Source organism: Thalia democratica, chromosome 6 (genome assembly GCF_965202585.1).
Source record: "Thalia democratica chromosome 6, ktThaDemo2.hap1.1, whole genome shotgun sequence".
In the NCBI taxonomy this organism is placed as follows: domain Eukaryota; kingdom Metazoa; phylum Chordata; class Thaliacea; order Salpida; family Salpidae; genus Thalia; species Thalia democratica.
The window spans coordinates 47,593,404-47,615,259 of NC_139170.1; the positions used below are offsets into that span (position 1 = coordinate 47,593,404).

The 21,856-nt window shown below is 25.7% G+C and overlaps 2 protein-coding genes across 2 annotated transcripts; both read left to right on the plus strand.

Moving 5' to 3' along the window:
• The first annotated feature begins 6,089 nt into the window (after positions 1–6,089).
• Positions 6,090–7,268, plus strand: LOC145839174 (leukocyte elastase inhibitor-like). The gene has a single exon (XM_082946782.1). The coding sequence runs from the start codon at positions 6,090–6,092 to the stop codon at positions 7,266–7,268; it is 1,179 nt and encodes a 392-aa protein (XP_082802908.1).
• A 3,015-nt stretch (positions 7,269–10,283) lies between these two features.
• Positions 10,284–11,462, plus strand: LOC145839175 (leukocyte elastase inhibitor-like). The gene is made up of 2 exons (XM_082946783.1): positions 10,284–10,584; positions 10,762–11,462. Exons 1-2 carry the CDS (start codon positions 10,284–10,286, stop codon positions 11,460–11,462), a joined length of 1,002 nt encoding a protein of 333 aa, XP_082802909.1.
• The last annotated feature ends 10,394 nt before the right edge of the window (positions 11,463–21,856 follow it).

A 21,856-nucleotide genomic window follows, 5' to 3' on the forward strand; every position in this document is an offset into this window, starting at 1 on the left:
AAATACACTAAAAGTGTTTTCTTTTATTTGAGTAATATCTAATGGTATTCTTTAATTTAAGTTTTTAATGTATTAGAACGAAGTTTTTGATAAATACTTAGAGAACTATTAAACATATACATAAACTGTTTTAGTTAACAAATTAATACTATTTGTTTCATAGGTTACTAGACAAAAAGTTCTTTAGTTGTACCTTGATATTTATTTTTAGTCTAAAAAACTCAAAACATAGTTTAAAATGTTTCATTATTTTTTTCTAATTTTAGTTGTTATAGTCAATTTTAGTTACTAGAGCTTCGAAAGTTGAATACTTTCGTAAGCTATACACGATTTGATTAAGTTTTAAAATTTAAATAACGTTAAAAAATATTTTTATTACATACCTTTATATGAAAAACATTTTAATAATAATTTAAATACATGAAGTACAGAGTAAATACTAAAAATAAAAATTTATTAAATTCCTCATAAAGACATACTTATTTTGATTTTTTTTGTAATGTTTTATACAAAACAGGTGCATGAAAACTCGCTTAAAAGTTCTATAAATTCTGAGTTATTATAAATTCATTCTTTTTTAAACTTTAAAAAAGATATTATCATCACTATAATTACTAAGACATGCATGATTTTTTCTAACCTAATTTTTTTCAGATACGGCTAAAATAAGTTTTCAAACTTACTAAGTTATGAATAATTTTAAAAATTCAGAGGTTTATTATTTGTCTATTATTATTTTTACTACTATAATGTCATTAGTTGGAGCTACATGATCATTAAAAAAAAATAAAGGTTAAAAATATTAGTTGAGATTCAGCTGTTCAAAATTGTTTTAAAATTTAAATTGTCTTAAATTGAATTCTTTAAAAACTATACATAATTCAATTATAAATTCATTCAGTAATGAACATCATTTTTAACTTTTATTTTCAGCGTTGTTAACTTTACCTAAATTCAGTATAAGCTTCTATTTATTTATTTATTTTTTGTTTTTTTAACGTAGACAACTGATGTTTATGTTTATAACTATCTTAGTTAATACAACAACATCTTTCGTTCAAGAAATAACTATCAAGAAAGATTCTTAATTACACCATATTTAAAAATGTTTCAACATGAGTTGATACTCTTTTTGTTTTAGACGTTGTAGACAACTTGAGTTACTAAAGTTGCAAAAGTTGAACACTAGCTTAAGCTATATATAGTTTGATTAATTAGTTATTATTATGTAAAAAGTAATGATTTTAAAAAGATACTTGTAATAAATATTGAAAATAGTAACAAGCTCTAATTATAACTGATATTTACATTAAGTACAGAGTAAAAATTAGCATTCTAAGTTTAATAAACGCTTCATACGTATGTTTTGTTTTGACTTTTAATAGAGTTTCACATAAAATGAGTGTACGACATTTGTATTCTGACAATTCAAGTTCTTTTTCAAAGATTCTCAACTCTGAGTTAATGTAAAATTTCTTTTATAATAAACTTCAAAAAAAAATTTTCTGTAAGTCTAAATACTTAGTTATGCAAGACTTTTTTGATTAAATTTTTTTTTGAAATATGGCTGGAATAAGTCTTTTAAATTACAAAATGTAAGTAATTTTTACAGTTGAAAATTTACTATTTTACTAAATTTTTTCTAATTTATTTTTTACTATTAAAAATTTATTTATTAGACCTACATGAGCATTATAAAAAAGTTGAAATTATCTTATGAGATTTTATTCCTTAAATTTTTTTGATTAAATTTAAACTATCATAACTTTAATTCTACATTAACAACTCAAAATTAAATTAGAATTTCGGTCGATTATTATTAGTAAAATAATTTACAGTGTTATTTATTTTACTTGAATTCAGTATGAGCTTCAACTTGCCAAGCTTCAATTCCTATGACAAGCATTTAAAAAGCTCTGTGAAAAATGACAAAAGTTTCAATTCGTTTGATGTAAATCTTTTCAAGAAGCTTTGTGAAAGCTCTGATGAAAATCAGAACATTTTTTTTTCACCGTTGAGTATTTCGCTTGCTCTTTCTATGCTACTTATAGGCTCTGATGGAATAACCAAGCAGCAGATTGAAGAAGCACTAGGACTTGTAAAAGATGAACAACTTCTTTCTAGGCTTAAAGAGCTGAATGATGTGCTTAATTCTAACGCTGAAGGTTTACAAATCAAACTTGCTAACTCTGTCTTTCCATCAACAACTTTTGAGATGGTTGAAAAGTACAAAAGAGAATTAAAAACCGCATTCAAATGCCAAATGCATACTTTAGACTACATAGACAATAAAGAAGAATCGAAAGCTATAATAAATTACTGGGTTGCAAAATATACTAATGGAAAAATAAAAGATTTGTTTAGTGATTTGGACCCTGATACTTCATGTGTTCTAGTCAGTTGCATTTACTTCAAAGGCGATTGGTTCAACAAGTTCAATTCACGTTACACCAGTGATGCTCCATTCTATTGTTCAGAAAATAAAACTTCTACTGTTAAAATGATGAGTGAAAAAGGTTACTATTCTTATATGAATGTAAATGAAAAAGGGTTCAAGTGTGTCAAAATTCCTTACAAGAAAAGAGATTTCAATATGCTGATTATTTTGCCAAATAAAAGATGTGGAGTTGAAGATGTAATCAACAAACTAAATGTAAAAACTATTGAAAAACTTAAAACTAATGAACAATTTATGAATGCATTGATAACATTGAAAATTCCAAAGTTCAAAATCGAGTATGAAGCAAATATGAACAAAACTCTGCAATCGTTGGGAATAAAAGACGTTTTTGATGAGGAAGATGCAGACTTTAGTGCAATGTCTGAAGATGCTCTGCAACCAGATGGTAACCTTCATGTGTCTGAAGTAGTTCACAAAGCTTTCATTGAGACAAGTGAAGAAGGAACTGAAGCTGCTGCAGCAACAGGAATAAGAATGTGTTGTTTAAATAGTTCGTTGCAGCAAGTACCGTTCCATTTTACAGTTGATCATCCGTTTGTGTTCATGATTATATACAAAAATCAAACTTTGTTCATGGGAAAAGTTACTTCATTGTAATGAAAGTGATTTTTTTCTTTGCATTTCCTGTGTTTATCTCGATTACATTTGTGTTTCCATGAAATATTTTGTTTAGTTAACTTGTTTTTTGTGTTAACTTCTGTTTTGAGATACAAATAAAATAGTATACGGAATTCGACTTATTTTTATAACTTGTGTAGCTTGTTTATAAATTGGAATTAACGTCTCAAATAAATTCGCTGAGTTAAAATTGCATTGAAATAAAAAGATCAAAGAGTCCTTTCGACATCAAAGAATCCTTAAAACGATATAATTACACAATAATAAATAATAAAAAATTGCATAATAAGCAGAAAACAAATAAAAACATTATAACTAAAACAGCTAAATATAATTCAACTGAGTCATAATTGACCTTAAACTGAGACCTGTATTCCGTTGATTGTACTCCGTTTGTTGTTTAAATTAACTTAAACAATTTATTTGAAAAAAATAATCTGAGAAGAAACCATAATATAACGCAGTTTGTCACAAAATGCCGAACATGAATTAATATATTTACTGGCCGTCTTTTATCTATTAGAAATCACTTATGGACTTATTTATAAATGTATTTTCATACAATAGTCTATCACCTAAAACAGGCTTTAATGTAAAAATTATGTGTACTTAAATTAGTTTTTTTATGTCACACTAATAAAATAAATATATACATATAAATGTTGTATTTCATTGAGTGCATAAAGATTTTTAAATTTTAAATTTGCTAATCAAGACAATGAAACCAAAGCAAGAGTAGTGTATGTTATTAATAAAATTAGCTAGTTAATATAATTCTTAAGTTTTTTTAGTACATAGTGCACAGCTTCTTAAAACTTGATGAGTCGCGTCATCAATATTTGGATAATAAAACTTAATTGCTTAGCTATAAAATTAGTTTTTATTTTCTAAGATTGACATCGCATAAAGTATTGTCTAACTAACATACATGTTAATACATACATGTTAACATACAATATACTTGTTAGTTCTACTTTAAACTATATGAATATTTTTTCAAAAGTCGTATTTTATTTAAACTAGCAACCAAAGCTGTCAGAATTGTTAATTTTTCACACATATATACATTTCTGTTAAATACGTGTGTGTTTCAGATAATTAATATCTAGCAGCTACATGCTTGCTATTGAAGTTTCGGTAAAAAAAGTAAGACTACTTAATTTTAACTAGGCCATACTTATATTAGCTTTGATGCAAATTGAATACTAATATCAAAGTGAAAAAGACTAATTTTAATTAAGTTATAATACGTTTAAACAATAAGAATATATAAGTAGCAAATGACAAGACACACTAAAGAATATTATTTAAAAAGAACAAAACTACAAGAAAGGTTCAAAAATTCAAATTATAATATATATAGTCTTTTGAATGACTTATAACAAAAGCATACAACATTATCTTTTGTATATTCAAACAAGGTAAAAATAAAAAAGTACACAAATTTGTGTGAAACTTAAATGCTCATACAAAACTAAAACAAAATGATAATAAAATATCTCAAATCACAACAAACTTTTGTACCTGTAAAATTAATACAGTCCAAATATAACTAATGTATACCGCAAAATCTAAAAGGACTACAATAATAAGGTAAAAACGCAAGTTATAGTAATAATAATAACAAGTTTGCTGTCAGCCGAAATCAACTATGCGTATTTTGCATAGAAAAAATACAGTGATACAATAAATAAAACAAACAAGTAATAAAAATGATATTTATAAAAAAGAAAAAAAAACATTTTCCTTTAAATTTCTTCGTTTTCTTCGGTTTCTCTAGGTGTAGTTTTCCTTTTTCTAACAATATTTTCTTCAGTAAATCGCCATTTTTCCCGGTTATTGGCAAGAAACTTTTATTAATCAGCTATTCTATTAAAGTTTACTAGGTCACACTTGAATACGTCCTTAAAATGTAGTTTTTGAGGACATCGGCTGAGTAAAAAAAAAAACAAGTACTAAAGCTCTTGTTACTGATTAACAAGTTAAAAATAGTACTTGATATTTTAAAACTTGATTTCAGACTTTATTTTTGTTTTTCCTTTATTTTACTAATATGTAACGATGTTCTTTATTTTTAAATTTAATGTATCAAAGGTTTGAATAATAAATACTTGAAAAAGTAAAGAAAAATATAATTTTTCTTGGCAAACAAAATAGTATCATTTGTTTAGCTAATAAACATACAAAAAGCTCATTAGTAGTACCTTGATATATTATTCTTAGTCTAAAAAGCTAGAAGCTTAATTAAAAGTGTTTAAACATAAGTTTATTTGTTTTTGTTTTTAACAGTAATAGACAATTTGAGCTACTAGCTATATAACTGTTCTTTATTGGCTTAAGCTATATGAGATTTGATTAAGTTTTAATGATTAAAAAAACAAAAAGTTAATGATTTTGATAAAATAATTTTATATGTAAAACATTACGACTAAATAGGTTTGTTACTAATAACTTTATGAAGTACAAATTAAACACTATCTTATTAAACCTAGTTAATGCCTAAAATGTATTTATTTTAAATTTATTATAAGTTTTAGTACAAAATAGGTGGACCAACATTAGTATTCTTACAATTTAAGTTTTAACAATTCTGAGTGACTGAGAAACTTAACAAAAAAGTTTTCAACTATCAGTCTATTTATCTAAACATGCACGATTTTTTTAAAACCAATTTAAAGTTTTTTAATGAGATAAAGCTTAAATAAGGTTTGATACTTACTATGATACGAGTAATCTTAACAGTTGAAGAATTTCATTTTATTAATAGTTTTTTCAGTTTAATGTTTCAATTATTACCTTATTAATTAAATACACATGACCATTAACCTATGAGAAAAAATATTAAGTAAATTTGTTTTTTGAGACATGACTCACTAAAACATTTTATACAAGTTTATTTATAATTTATATAACTTAAATTATAATTTATTAAAACAAAATTATATTATAATTTCAGTCGATGACATATAGTAAAATTTTTTCAGCCTTGATAATTTCACCTAAATTCAGTATGAGCTTCAACTTGCCAAGCTTCAATTCCTGTGACGAGCTATTCAAATGCTCTGTGAAAAATGACAAAAGTTTCAATTCGTTTGATGTAAATCTTTTTAACAAGCTTTGTGAAAGCAGTGACGAAAATCAGAACATTTTCTTTTCACCACTGAGCGTTTCGCTTGCTCTTTCTATGCTACTTATAGGTTCTGATGGAACAAACAAGCAGCAACTTGAAGAAGCATTAGGATTTGAAGTAGATGAACAACTTCTTGGTAAGCTAAAAGCGCTAAATGATGTACTTAATTCTAACGCTGATGGTTTACAAATCAAACTTGCTAACTCTGTCTTTCCATCAACAACTTTTAAGATGGTTGCAAAGTACAAAAGTCAAATAAAAACCGCATTCAAATGCCAAATACAGACCCTAGACTACATGAGCAATGCAGAAGGATCGAAAACTATAATCAATGATTGGGTTGCAAGATGTACTAATGGAAAAATAAAAGATTTGTTTACTGAATTGGACCCTGGTACTGCATGTGTTCTAGTCAGTTGCATTTACTTCAAAGGTGATTGGTTTAATAAGTTCAATTCACGTTACACCAGTAATGCTCCATTCTATTGCTCAGAAAAGAAAACTTCTACTGTTCAAATGATGACACGAGAAAGTTACTATTCTTATATGAATGTAGATGAAAAAGGGTTCAAGTGTGTCACATTTCCTTACAAGCAACCAGATTTTAGCATGCTTATTGTTTTACCCAATGAACAGTTTGGGATTAACGATGTGATAAAAAATTTAGACGTTGAAACAATTGAAAGCCTTAAAAATTCAGTCAATTTCAGTTGGAAATATATCTTGTTAAAATTACCGAAGTTCAAAATCGAGTTTGATATTAGTTTGAACAAAACTTTGCACTCTTTGGGAATAAAAGATGCTTTTGGTAGCAATGCAGATTTTAGTTCAATGTCCATTCAACCAAAAGGACTCTCTGTGTCCGAAGTAGTTCATAAAGCTTTTGTTGAGACCAGTGAAGAAGGAACTGAAGCTGCTGCTGCAACAGGAATAAAAACGTGTTTTTATAGTGGGAGGTGTGATCCTAAACCGATCTATTTTACAGTTGATCATCCGTTCGTGTTCATGATTATATACAAAAATCATACTTTGTTCATGGGAAAAGTTACTTCATTGTGATTAAAATGTTTTTTTTTCTTTGCATTTCCTGTGTTTATCTCGATTACATTTGTGTTTCCATGAAATTTTTTGTTTACTTAACTTGTTTTTTTTGTTTGCTTCTATTTTCAGATACAAATAAAATAGTACACAGAATTCGACTTAATTTTATAACTTGTGAAGCTTTAGTATAAATTGGAAATAACGTCTAAAATAGATTCGCTGGTTTTAAATTATTCCTATCTATTGGTTATTAATAATTATTTAATTTTTTAACTACAATAATTAATTATTAACTATTGTATTAATTATATAAAATATATTAATATATTATACATAATAATATTATACTATAAAATCAAAGAATACTTGTTGTTCACTCTTGTCAGACAATTTAATAATGATCTACTTGTTAAAAGCATAAAACAAAAAAATAATAATAATTATAACTGTTAAGTACAAGTAAGCAGTCGAATTGTCCTTAACTGAACCGTATACCGTGGATTTATTGTTAATAGTTTATATTAATTATAATGATTTATTGTGAAAAAGAATTTTTTGAAAAGAAAATAATAAAAATAACGCAGTATGTCACAAAATGCTCCATATGTATTCATATATTTACCATGGTATCATAGTTTAGATTTAATAATAATTGATATTTTGATCAAAAATTTATGTTTTTCCTTAAAAACTTGTTTTCTAATACTAGAATTAGTTTTAAAACATCTATTCATTTTAGTTGTTACCATTTTTGCATGCTAGACATCAATTTAGTGAATTAATACCACCTCATTGTTACCACGGGTCGCAAACTTAAACACGTGATATGAATTACATTAGATTGTTTAGCGTCATTATTACGAGGCAAACTGATACCTGTGACGTGCCTTTAGAGAGAATATAACTGATGTTGAACCTATTTTAAGTTTTTATTATAAAATTTTGAATATATGCTGGTTTTTATTCAAAGATTTTTTCAAATAATTTATGTTTTTATATCACATTTTCTGTTTTATACTATGTTAAAAAAAAAAAAATTGGTATGCTTGTATTTAAAAGTTTATCATAAGATCAATAAAATATTCGAAATTTGTATACATTCTTTAACAGATCGCTTTCACTTTTTTAAGTTTATTAAGTTAATATTAACAATAATTTTTAAAGTAAACTTATATAAAAATTAAAAGTATATGATAACCTACAAGAAATAACAAACTTTTTAATCAAGAAAATGTTTTTTTAGAAAATAATCACCACAATGTACGTAAAAACTAAAAATTTCACTAAAGCTTTACCTAGTATGTTAATAATGCATCTTAAAAATATGACCATCATTTACTTGAAAATAAAATAAAAATTCAACTCAAAATAAAGAGTTTTTGTAACTCTTGTATTTAAAAGAAGAATCTCGCAAAAAACTGACAAAAACAAGTCTTTTGTTGAATATTTATTTACTTACTTTAATAAGTATTAACTTATTTCTAGATAAGTATAACATTTTTTTGAAAACACTTTTATTATTTTAGATTTGCTAAAAGAAAAACTTGACATTACAAAAACTATTCTCAACTTAAATTTTTTGTTTATTGCAGTTTAATAAGATTTTTTGATATAAATCAATAGTTATGTACAACATTATAGAAAAGTTTAGAAAATGGTTGAACTATAAGCTTTCAAAAACTGCTTAATTATTTATATTGTCCTACTTTCATTTTTAAGAGATTTGTTATTTTCCATCATTCTTAATCTTTTTGAATAGATTTTTTTAAATAAGCACTGAAGAGGTCTTTTACTGAAACTGAGTCTATTTTCAAATATCTTTACTAATTAAACGAGGTAAAATGTAAAGCTTCACACAGAAATTAGTTTAAAAGTTTAAGAATCATATAAAGTTAAAACAAAAAAGCATTTACCTGTTTGAATAATATTTTCTACCCGTAAAACAAGTACAAAACAAATACTTAGTTAAACATTAAAAAAAAAAGTGTATACCTTAATTGTTTAAAGATCAGTAAAAAAAAATACAAGTTATTCAAATTCACTTTCGTTACTGAGTAACAAGTTTTAAGTAGTATTTGAAACTTCAAAACTTTTATAGTAATTAATACATCATTACTTTTTATTCTTTATTTGGTTAACCTTTATTTTAAGTGTTATAATGCTTTAAAACAAAGTTTTTGATAAATACTTCGAGAGCTATTGAACATAAACTTAAATCATTTTATTTAATACAATAATATTATTCGTTTCATAAATGACTAAGCAAAATGCTTCTTAGCTATACCTTGGTATATCGTTTTTAGCCTAAAAAATAAAACCATTTTTAGGAAAACTTAAACAAAATTTTAATAATTCTTTGTTTTTAGTCGTTGTAAACAATTTGAGTTACTAGAGTTGCAAAAGTTGAATATTAGTGTACGCTTTATACGATTTGATTAAGTTGAAAAGATAAAAAAAGTGAAAAGTTATTGATTTTAATAAGATACTTCTATATAAAAATATTAAAATAATTATAAGTAATATTCGTTACTATTGTTTAAATGAAATATAAAGTAAATAGCAAATTTTTAATGTTAATGATTTATATTCATTTATTTTAATTCCTTTAAGTTTATATCAAAATAAGTGCACAACCTTAGTATTCTGACAATATAGATTCTAAAAATTCTGATTTATTGAAAAATTTTTGAAACAAATTTTCTTTACTATCAATTTGTTTACTAAACATGCAGGATTTTTTTACAACTTGAATTTGTTTTGGTATATGTCTCATATAAGTTTCTTAAACTTATTATAATGTTCATAAGTTGACAGTTAAGAGTTTTATCTTTAATTTTTTGAACTAACTTAATTTTAGAAAAAAAAAATTAAAAATATCTTATGAGAACCGGCTCTTCTTATTCTGATATTTTTACAAAAAATTACATTTTCGTAGTTTGAATTCTCATTAAAGAGTTAATAGTTCAGTTACAATTTTAACCGATGATAAGAGTAAAATCATTTTCAGCTTTGTTAATTTCACCTAAATTCAGTATGAGCTTCAACTTGCCAAGCTTCAATTTCTGTGACGAGCAAATGAAAAGCTCTGCAATAAATGACAAAAGTTTTAATTCGTTCGATGTCAATCTTTTCAAAAAGCTTTGTGAAAGCTCTGATGAAAATCAGAACATTTTCTTTTCACCACTGAGCATTTCGCTTGCTCTTTCTATGCTACTAGTAGGCTCTGATGGGACAACCAAGCAGCAGATTGAAAAAGCACTAAGACTTGTAAAAGATGAACATCTTCTTGGTAAGCTTAAAGAGCTGAATGATGTACTCAATTCTACCGCTGAAGGTTTACAAATCAAACTTGCTAATTCTGTTTTTCCATCAAAAACTTTTGAGATGGTTGCAAAGTACAAAAGTGAAATGAAAACCGCATTCAAATGCCAAATACAGACTTTAGATTTCATGAAAAATGCAGACGAATCGAAAACTATAATCAATGATTAGGTCAAAAATTGTACTAAAGGAAAAATTGAAGATTTGTTTAGTGAATTGGACCCTGGTACTGCATGTGTTCTAGTCAGTTGCATCTACTTCAAAGGCGATTGGTATGAAAAGTTCAATTCACGTTACACCAGTGATGCTCCATTCTATTGTTCAGAAAAGAAAACTTCTACTGTTCAAATGATAACCCGAGAAAGTTACTATTCTTATATGAATGTATATGAAAAAGGGTTCCAGTGTGTCAAAATTCCTTACAAGGAAAAGGATTTTAGTATGCTGGTAATTTTACCAAATAAAATATTCGGAGTTGAAGATGTAATCAACAAACTAGATGTCAAAACTATTGATGAACTTAAAGTTGGGGAGCAATTTAGGAAAAATTTGCTTACATTAAAAATACCAAAGTTCAAAATCGAGTATGATGCTAGTTTGAACAAAAGTCTGCAATCGTTGGGAATAAAAGATGCTTTTGATAGCAATGCAGATTTTAGTTTAATGTCCATTCAACCAAAAGGACTCTATGTGTCCGAAGTAGTTCACAAAGCTTTTGTTGAGACAAGTGAAGAAGGAACTGAAGCTGCAGCAGCAACAGGAATAGAAATGTGCTTACAAAGTGCGAGTGTTGATCCCAAACCGATCTATTTTACAGTTGATCATCCGTTCGTGTTCATGATTATATACAAAAATCATACTTTGTTCATGGGAAAAGTTACTTCATTGTGATTAAAATGTTTTTTTTTCTTTGCATTTCCTGTGTTTATCTCGATTACATTTGTGTTTCCATGAAACTTTTTCGTTTAGTTAACTTGTTTTTTTTTTAGCTTCTATTTTCAGATACAAATAAAATAGTACTCAGCATTCGACTTATTATATAACTTGTGGTGCTTTAGTATATATTTGTAATGACGTCTCAAATTGATTCACTGCTTTTAAATTGTATTCCTTAAATTATATATTTATCTTAAATGAATTACTTGTTAAAAGCATAAACAAAAAACAATAATGATTATAACTGTTAAGTACAAGTAAACTGAGTCAGAATTGTCCTAAAAACTAAACTAAATACCGTGGATTCCACTTAGTTTATTGTTGAGAATAATTTTAATGATTAAATGTAAAAAAGTATTTTTGAAAAAAAAAATAAATAACGCAGTTTGTCACAATATGTATTCATATATTTACTTATCATGGTATCATAGTTTACATTTAATAACAGTTATTATTTTGATGAAAAGTTTTTGTTTTTTTTTTTAAATTATTCTAATACTAGAATTACTGTGAAAACCACAAACTATCCACTCTAGTTGTTACTATTTTAGCATGCTAGACATCAATTTAGTGGTCTTTGAAAAATTATACCAACTCAGCGGGATAAACTCCGTTTGTTGTATAAGTTAATCTCCATGAATTATTTTTGGAAGAAAAGAAAAAAATTACGCAGTTACAAAATGCTAAACATGTATTAGTGTATTTTCTCGCCGTCGTAAAGTTTAGGTCTTATAATAATTAACATTTTAATTAAAGTTTTGTTTTTTCCTAAAAAAATTCTACTTTAATGTTAGTTTAAGATTGAAACCAAACTTTTATTTGTTTTAGTTTTTAACATTCTAGCATGCTAGAAATTAATTCTGTGGTCTCTATTAGTTTGGTTTACTATCATTTCTAACTCGCTATCATTTCTAACCCGATCATTTCTAACCCGATCACTTCTAACCCGATCATTTCTAACCCGATCATTTCTAACCCGATCATTTCTAACCCGATCACTTCTAACCCGATCATTTCTAACCCGATCACTTCTAACCGGATCACTTCTAACACGATCATTTCTAACCCAATCACTTCTAACCCGATCACTTCTAACCCGATCACTTCTAACACGATCATTTCTAACCCGATCATTTCTAACCCGATCACTTCTAACCCGATCACTTCTAACCCGATCACTTCTAACCCGATCATTTCTAACCCGATCATTTCTAACCCGATTATTTCTAACCCGATCACTTCTAATCCGATTACTTCTAACCCGATTAAACACTATCATTTCTAACCCGATCATTTCTAACCCGATCATTTCTAACTTGATCGTTTCTAACCCAACTATTATTAATTTGATCTGTATTAATATGTTTATGTATTATTGAAGTAAATTAAAGATTTGTTTTAAAAACAAAAAAATCTCAACAAAGTTTTTTTTTTATCGAAATTTAGTTTATTTTGTTTAAAGTAAAACTTAAAGTTTAGATAGCTTTAATAAAATTCAATTTATGATATTTATTGTTATTGGAAGTTTATTTTTTCATACGCTAGACCCACACATAATAATCTGGGCTGCTTAAACTAAATAGCACATAACAAAGAGACAAAAATTTTATTTATCTTAAAACCAAAAACTACAGTTTTTTTTTAACAGCAAAAAAAAAAATCAACACTTAGTATAAGACTAATTAAGTTACTTATTATTCGAGGAATTTTTTTTTTTAAAACTAAGTTTTTATTTTATAATAAGCAACTTAAATATCAACTCTTTCAACGATCAGTAAGTTGCAATAAAATAAAACATAGCTGCTTAACCTTTCTTTCTAGAATTAACTTTAATTTCTTTTCAACAAACAACCTTCTCTGCAAAATTCAGCAATACATATTGAGACAATTTAGTAAATTTATTCTATGAATTTAGTTCAGCAATCAGCAAAGTAGTCTTTATCAAGCACTTCTACATTGAAATAAGGTTCAGTATTACTTTTATGAAATTCATTTAGAATATACTAAAGTGTCAGAATTTAAACAACCTACAAAAACTTATGAATAAAACTTCTTCTTGTTTATACACCTACCAGATTTTCACATTCTAACTTTTAGAGTTAGGTTCTGCTCATTTGTGCAACCGTTTGGTATTTCATTGTTTTTTTATCATTTTTTGTAGCTTTGGCAAAGCATAATCGAACAATTTAAATACAGTGACTAACCACGAAATTTAAAACCTTAAGTCCAAAGCACATTAATAATACAGTTTAAATAAACATTTATCGGAAACATTAGAAAATGATTTATTATTTACATAGGAAAGGCAATTACAATAAAATCAAACTATAGAATGAACAAAATCCTACATATCAAATCAATGGTTCATAAGTACAAAATTTGTTAAATTACTGATAGTTTCTAATATAAATTATCTTATTTTAATCAAATTTGTTCAACTTTATGTAAAGATTAGTTTTGTTTAAAAGCTAAGTCCACATTTAAACTGAAAGATATTTATGATTTTGTGGTAATTTTCGTGGTTATTAATTATTTTAATAGAGTTCAAAAACTGATTATAAATTAACGGTAGTTTTTAGTTTTAAAAGCATTAGGAAAAGTAGAAGTCTTCTGAATTCTTTAGAATAAATATTAAGTTTTGATAGTCGTCAATGTAAGAAATATAATGAGCATTGCAGTGGTTAAAGACTATTCTTTACTTTTTCTTGAAGAGATTCTATATGGTTAGTATAAATTTTAAGTATGGAGACCAGACTGGCAAGTTGCATTTAAATTTAGGGCAAATTTAAACGAAATACCATTTTTAAGAGTATTATTATGAGTATATATGAAACTTAAAATAATACAGTTAATAAAATTTAGTAATCATAGCTAGTATGGTAATTTAATTAAAAATTATTATCATTAAATCATAAGTTCTTAAAACGAAAGTTTATACTGTATAGCACAAAGTAAAAAGTAGAGGTAAACGTTTTTATTTATATAAATAGACACTGTCATTTACTAGAACTTAAATTAGATTTTCTCTCTTCTAGCCAATGGTAAATTATATCTAAAGATTAAATAAGAAATATTATATAATAAACACTTAAACATAAAAGTTAAGTTTCGAAAACTTAATATTTTGATTTTTTCATATTTCTTTAAAAATATGTTGTATATAGTGCAAAATAAATTTACATTTTTAATAAAAATTTAAAAGTTCTAGAAATTTAAAATTCCAAAAATAATTTTACACGATTAATAGTAAAAACTTCTTTAATGTTTTTTTTGATATGTCTTAAAAGTTATTATTTTACAGATTTCCAAAAACACAAAAACTTTATATTATTTAGCGATCATTATGTATGAATTGTAAATATAAGTTAATAGATTCGTTTATACAACTCAAAAAATGAGGTAAACAAAGTAAATTAATATTATGTTAAGTTAATACTAAGATAAAAAATTATACAAAAGTTATTTTTACGTAACATATTAAATCATTATGTTATAAAAAATTAAAAATTGAAATTTTTTTTTATTGGTTTAATTACTTTATTAAGATTTGTTTGTTTTTGCATTAAATCCTTAAAACAAAGAAATGTAAATAAACAAGTAAAATAGGTTAGAAACGATCGGACTAGAAACGATTAGGCTAGAAGTTATCAGGTTAGAAATGATCGGGTTAGAAGTGATCGGGTTAGAAATGATCGGGTTAGAAATGATCTGGCTAAACTGGGTTAGAAATAATCGGGTTAGAAGTGATCTTGTTAGAAATGATCGGGTTAGAAGTGATCGGGTTAGAAATGATCGGGTTAGAAATGATCGTGTTAGAAGTGATCGGGTTAGAAATGATCGTGTTAGAAGTGATCGGGTTAGAAGTGATCGGGTTAAAAGTGATCGGGTTAGAAATGACCGTGTTAGAAGTGATCGGGTTAGAAGTGATCGGGTTAGAAATGATCGGGTTAGAAGTGATCGGGTTAGAAATGATCGGGTTAGAAGTGATCGTGTTAGAAGTGATCGGGTTAGAAGTGATCGGGTTAGAAGTTATCGGGTTAGAAATGATCGGGTTAGAAATGATCGGGTTAGAAATGATCGGGGTAGAAGTGATCGGGTTAGAAATGATAGCGGGTTAGAAATGATCGGCTCCCATTAGTTTATACCACCTCGGCAGATCACTCGACTAAAAATAGTAGATGTTTACCTTCGTTGTTACCACTGGTCGCAAACTTAGACACGTGATATGAGACATATCAGATTGTTTAGCGTCATTATTACGAGGCAAACTGATACCTGTGACGTGCCTTTAGCTAGAAAAGAACTAATGTTGAACCTATTTTAAGTTAATATTAAAAAACTTGAAAGTGTGCTGGTTTTATTGAAATATTTTTTTAATCCACTTTTTTTTTTATATCACATTTTTTCCGTTTTACACTACGTTTGAAAATTTTTTTTTTTGTATGCTTCTATTAAAAATTTTATCATAAGATCAATGAAAATATTCAAAATTTGTATACGTTCTTTAACAGATCGCTTTCTCTTTTTTAAGTTTATTAATTTAATATTAACAATCATTTTTAAAGAAAACTTATATGAAATACAAAAATATATGATAATCTACAAGAAATAACAAATTTTTAATCAAGAAAATGTTATTTTAGAAAATAATTACAGCAATGTACATAAAAACTATAAATTTACTAAAGCTTCACCTAGTATGTTAATAATTTATCTAAAAAATATGACCATCATTTACTTGAAAATCAAATCAAAATTTAACTCAAAATATAGAGTTGTTGTAGTTCTTGTATTTAAAAGATGATTATCGCAAAAAACTGACAAAAACAAGTCTTTTGTTTAATATTTACTTACATATAATAAGTATCAACTTATTTCTACATTAGTATATCATTTTTTTGAAAACACTATTAATATTTTAGATTTGCTAAAAATATTACTTATCATCACAAAAACTATTCTCAACTTATATTTTGTCTTTATTGCAGTTTAATAAGAATTTTCGATATAAATCTTTAGTTATGTACAACATAATAGAAAAGTTTAGAAAATGATTAAATTATAAACTTTCAAAAACTTCTTAATTATATTGCCCTACTTTCATTTTTAAGATATATTTTATTTTTCATCATACTTAATCTATTTGAATAAGATTTTTTTAAATAAGCACTGAAGACGTCTTTTATTGAAACTGAGTCTGCTTTCAAATATCTTGAAAGAATTTAGTAAATGTAGTTAATTTGACGTTAAATAAAAAAGTAATGCTTGCATGTAGGTAATTAAAAATAATTTTAATTTTGTTTTAAAAAACTTAATACGTATAAGGTAGATTATTTTTTGTTGAAGCTTTGAAACAAACCATGAGAAAAATTAAAAACACACTTTTATGTGCTCTGTTGAGTAGATAGCCCAGTTTTGTAGATTTTCAGAAGTAGAAACACGCGTTTTAAAATAAGGTTCAAAAATAAAAAAAAGTTTTTGTAATACTTTATAATGACTTAAGTTTTTAATGATTTTTTTGTAAACAACAACTTAAAGAATTTTGATAGTTTTTAGTTAAAAATGATAGTTTTAGATTCAAGAGATTTTATTGTCATGGTTTGTTTCTAAAATCAAACATACTACAATGATTTATTTAACAAAGTTAACAAAAACATGATTAATAAAATGAAAAAACACTTTTAAATGGTAAACAAAACTCTTTTATTTTTTTAACGACTGGTTTATATGTATTATATATTTATGTAAAGTTAGTGAAACTGCAAAAAAAACGGTAAAACTTTAAACTAAATGTAATTTATATTAACATTCCAAACAGATTTTTCATAAGCTTCTATATATTTATATGTAAAACTTCAGTTGTTCAGTTATTTTTGTGCTTGTGGCAATTACGACTATAAAAAGTTTTTTGTTGTTATAGTTTTGTAATGTTTTGTAATGAAAGATTACTATAATTAATGTTGCATGTCAAGTTTGAATTAATCGAAGTTTTTGTCTTCTAAAGCTAGTGAAAAGTTTTAGCTTTCAAAACCAATATATATTTTTTTTGTACAAAACAAAAGCATAAAAAATACAAATTTTTCATCAAGCAGTAAAAAAAGTAGTTGCGTTTTGTTTTTAAACCTTTTATTTATAAAGTTTGCGCTTTGATGCTAGTGATCTTGATAAAAATCTCCATTTTACTTCACATTGCATTTTACTGTATATTACCAAAATCTAGGCTACATTAAGTGGATTAAAAATATTTAACTTTGTTAATCTAAGTAAGAATCATTATCATTATCAACAACGTAAAAATCAAAAGTTTGAAACCTTAGTCAAAATAAAAGTATTCTAACAGTACATTACCTACTAAAATTTTAGAAAAAGTTAAAACCTATCACCGAAATAAAGAAATACCAGTTTTTATTGTAAAAAAAGCTGAAACGTATGCTTAAATGAAATACAAAACAGTATTGTTTAAAATTTTAAAACTTTTACGGATTTTATTATTCTTTATTAATTTTCTACTTTTGTTAACTATATATGTAAAATAAAAACTTTACTTTTACGTCACAAAAGATCAAAAACTTGCTTATAAATCATTTTTAGTTCTTACAATTTTTCAAAACTGTTTGGAAATAAAACATTAATAATGCCATTGTAGCGTAAAAAAAATCGAGCTAAAACTATTTGTCTTCAAAGTTAATGAAAAGTTTTATCTAAGAGTCTATTTTAAAACATTTATCAGTTTATCAAATTTGACAGCAAAAGAAAGTAAACACAATATTTAAATAAAAAATTTTGAAAGAAATGTTGGATGCTTTTTTTGTAGTTATAGTTTTTGATTTATTACAATGTGTTATCATTAAAGTTTAAACATTTTAGGAAGTGAACGTTTGTTTATTATTACCGTACAACTTTGATCAGAAATTTCTAAATTGTATTATGTACGTATATAAAACTAGAAAACGTTCTTTATGGAGATAACTGAAGAAAAAGTGTTCAAAATATTGGTCAAAAAATACAAAACGACAAAACCACAGTCACATATATGTTGTAGCAAACATATTAAAAAAATATTTCGTAAAAAGTTTTTACACCAAAATAACTAGTTTTAACAGCTAAAAACATTAACTTGTTGTTTTTATGCATAAAAAGTATTTTGAGATATGTTTTACTTATACACCCTACTAAAATTATTAATAAAGGGGGCATTGAAGTTCTGCATAGTTTTGTAATTAAAATAAATCAAATTTAAATTGAAAACTAAGCTAAAGCGTATGCCTAAAATAACAAAAAAAAAATGTTGTTTACAAATCTTTTAACTTTCAGGTTATGTTTTTACTCCTGAATAAGATTCTACTGTTGGAAATTACACTTCTTAAAAAGTACTGTTTTCATTACAAAAGTTTCAAATTTTAATATAAAAAAAATTTTCACTTATATTATTTAAACATTGGAGACAACAGTTTAAATCTTGAAAATTTATTTTCCAAAACCACAGTGAAAGCAAACCATTGTTATGTTAGTTTATTTTATTTAATAAAAAGTTTAGCATTACTCATATGTCAGTATATTTAGTTTAAAAGTGTTATTCATTAAGATTTGCATCCTTAAAAGTAAAATTAACAACAAAAAAATGTAAAAAAGGTAATATTCAAATATTAAGTATTTGTCTTTAACGATGTAAGTCAAATTTTTGCAACAATTTTTTTTCTGAGAAAAGTATATAACAAAAAGCGATGATATCATTCGCATTTATTAGCAAAGCGTTAAGGTTTAACAATTGTGAATAAAAATTGACATTTTTACAAAAAGAACACCGAAAAAAGTACGACAAAGGATTTTTTCTTGAAAACCAATTTCATCGTCGGGTCAAAAGAAAAGCATTCAAATTTTTATCTAATCGATTTTAACGCCGTTGAAGCAACCACGTAGGCTGTATTAGTTGCTCATGTATGTTTGTACCCACTTTCCTCATCTTGATGAGTTTTTGTTTTTTTATTTTAAAAAAGTTTAAATTACTTGGATAGGTTTTGCATGAAAAACGTTAAACTAGTAAAGTTATAACTAACTGTTAATAAAAAAACTGTTTTCGTTTAGAAAAGTTGTTTAAGTTTTATTTAGCCAAAAACTTTTAAATATCTAAAAGTTTGTTTTAGTAGCAAGGTTTTGTTTATAAAAGGTTTTATTTTGTTAATTTATAGAAAATATTTAACCAACTAGCTTTACATCTTATTAGTGTAAAGCGCAGTTTAAAAAGTGTTAACCATAATTTTTTCATTATAACAAATATCAAAATATGAATTTAGATTTATGTTATTTTTATTTTTTACTAGTTTGTTAAGTAAGTATTAGGTTGACCAATTTAAACTAAAAGTTTAAGTATACAAATGTTTACAAAAAGTTACATATAATTTTAAAAACTTGTATAAACAGTTTAAACAACTTTATACTACTTTAGAAGTTAAAACTAGTTTCTTTATTAAATGTTAGTTTTTAGTTGTAACAGTTTAAATTTCAAGTATTTTAATTCAATACTACACCACAGATGTTCTAGAAAACTAAATAAAAGCCTTTATTCATTGAGCTTAATTGAATACAATGATTTAGACGTATTAGTAGAGAACAAACTTTCTAACTTACATGATTGAGATACATAGTATCAGTATTATTGTATAAACGTTGTGTTTAATTAATTAATTTAATGGTTTTTAAAAATAGTTTTTTGCACTTTTAGCTTGACATTTAGTAAACATTGCCAACTTGACATTTAGTAAGTATTATAATCAAGTACTTTTTAAAGCTCTTATTTCAATTCCATCATTTACTTAGAAAGAAAACTTCTTGTACTAGTACTTTATATTTAAGTCGTTTAATGGAAAAAACTCTTAATGAAATGCCAATCGAACCGTTTTAACCCGAATAAGCTGAAACGCAGTGAAGCGTATCATCCGGGATAAAAGATAGTCCGTAAATGATAAGGTCCGCACTTCAATATACTTTTCACCTAAATGCTTGTCAGTGTTTTTCTCATTCATTAAAGTATGTATATTTAGTCTGTTTGAATTGTAGTTTTACATTTTGCATCAGTTTTCAAATTTTATAATAGTTACAAAATAGATCAGAGAACTAGAGAAAAATAAGTTTTGCTCATATTTTTTAAACAACAATTAATATAAGTTTATCTAGGCTTACATTTGTAAAGTAAATGCGTTAAAAGCTATTATTCGAAATTTTAAAAGATAAGATACATTTACTTTGCATTGCATTTGAAATTTTGTCAATACTTTTATCGCCCATCACAATATAAGTAGTTTTTATTAGCTGTAGTTTTACATTTTTAAGTTTTGTTTTGTTAGTTAAAAAATAGTTCAGAAGACCATATCAACAATTATTTTTACATTTCATATTTAATTACTGTTAGTATAAGTTCGTTTAGCCTTGTTTTTCAAAGATATAAAAACTTGAAAGATAAAAAAAAAATTACTAAGGTAAAATCATACAAATTTTAAACTGCCCTTTGTTTATTAAATGTACTTCAAGTCTTCAATTGTAAAGTTTATTTTATTGAGTGAACAAAATTAATTAAAGTAAATGCTTAGAATAATTTGTGTTTATACAACTTTATTATTATAAATTAGATTTTTTTATTTCAAAAGTTTAAGGTAAAGTGTAAAACAACAACATTTCATCCATACTTTTTTTCCAAAAAAATAGCTGTAAAGCCGCGCTGACCGATCAAAAACAGCCAAGTGCAAAAAGAATTACGAGCATAAACCGCTTTTTAATCCGCGATTATCAGCATAACGCTTTAAGCGATCCAAACTGGCGTTGACTGCCCCGAAGGCTTCGTGAGCATTTGTATGCGCACATTTTTAATTTCGTGCAGTTTGCGGACTGCTAAACCTGATCATCTGCATTCCAAGTAACCCTTGCGCGTCGCGCTCGTGTTTGGAAGTTCAAAAGAAAAAGCTGGCAGCGAGAGCGGATAAAGATTAAGCGTCTGTTGTTGTTGAAAGCCCGCAAAATTTAAGCAGTTGATTTTTTTTTTGAGGATTAGTGAATTAGCTCATAGAAAAACTGAAAGTTTTGATCGTTGAATTTAATTCACTCGTTTGTTATAAAAGAAAAACAGTTTTTTTATTATTTTTTGTTTAAGTATGTATTTGTTTTGATTTACCGCTTCGTCTTAGAACTAATAACTAACGAGTTTAAATGCAACATAAATTATTGAAGTAGAACCAAGAAACGTATTCTTTTTTTTTAATTTCTTACTTATTTTTCGCCTTAAATAGATTTTCAAGCAACTTGCATTATATTAAAAATAAAATACAGATAATTACTTACTAATGTGATTTTAATAC

Coding starts and splice junctions, on each gene's coding strand:
- LOC145839174 (XM_082946782.1), top strand. CDS start 6,090: ATGAGCTTCAACTTGCCAAGCTTCAATTCCTGTGACGAGCTATTCAAA.
- LOC145839175 (XM_082946783.1), top strand. CDS start 10,284: ATGAGCTTCAACTTGCCAAGCTTCAATTTCTGTGACGAGCAAATGAAA. Junction 10,585..10,761: donor ACTCAATTCTACCGCTGAAG/GTTTACAAATCA, acceptor ATTGTACTAAAG/GAAAAATTGAAGATTTGTTT.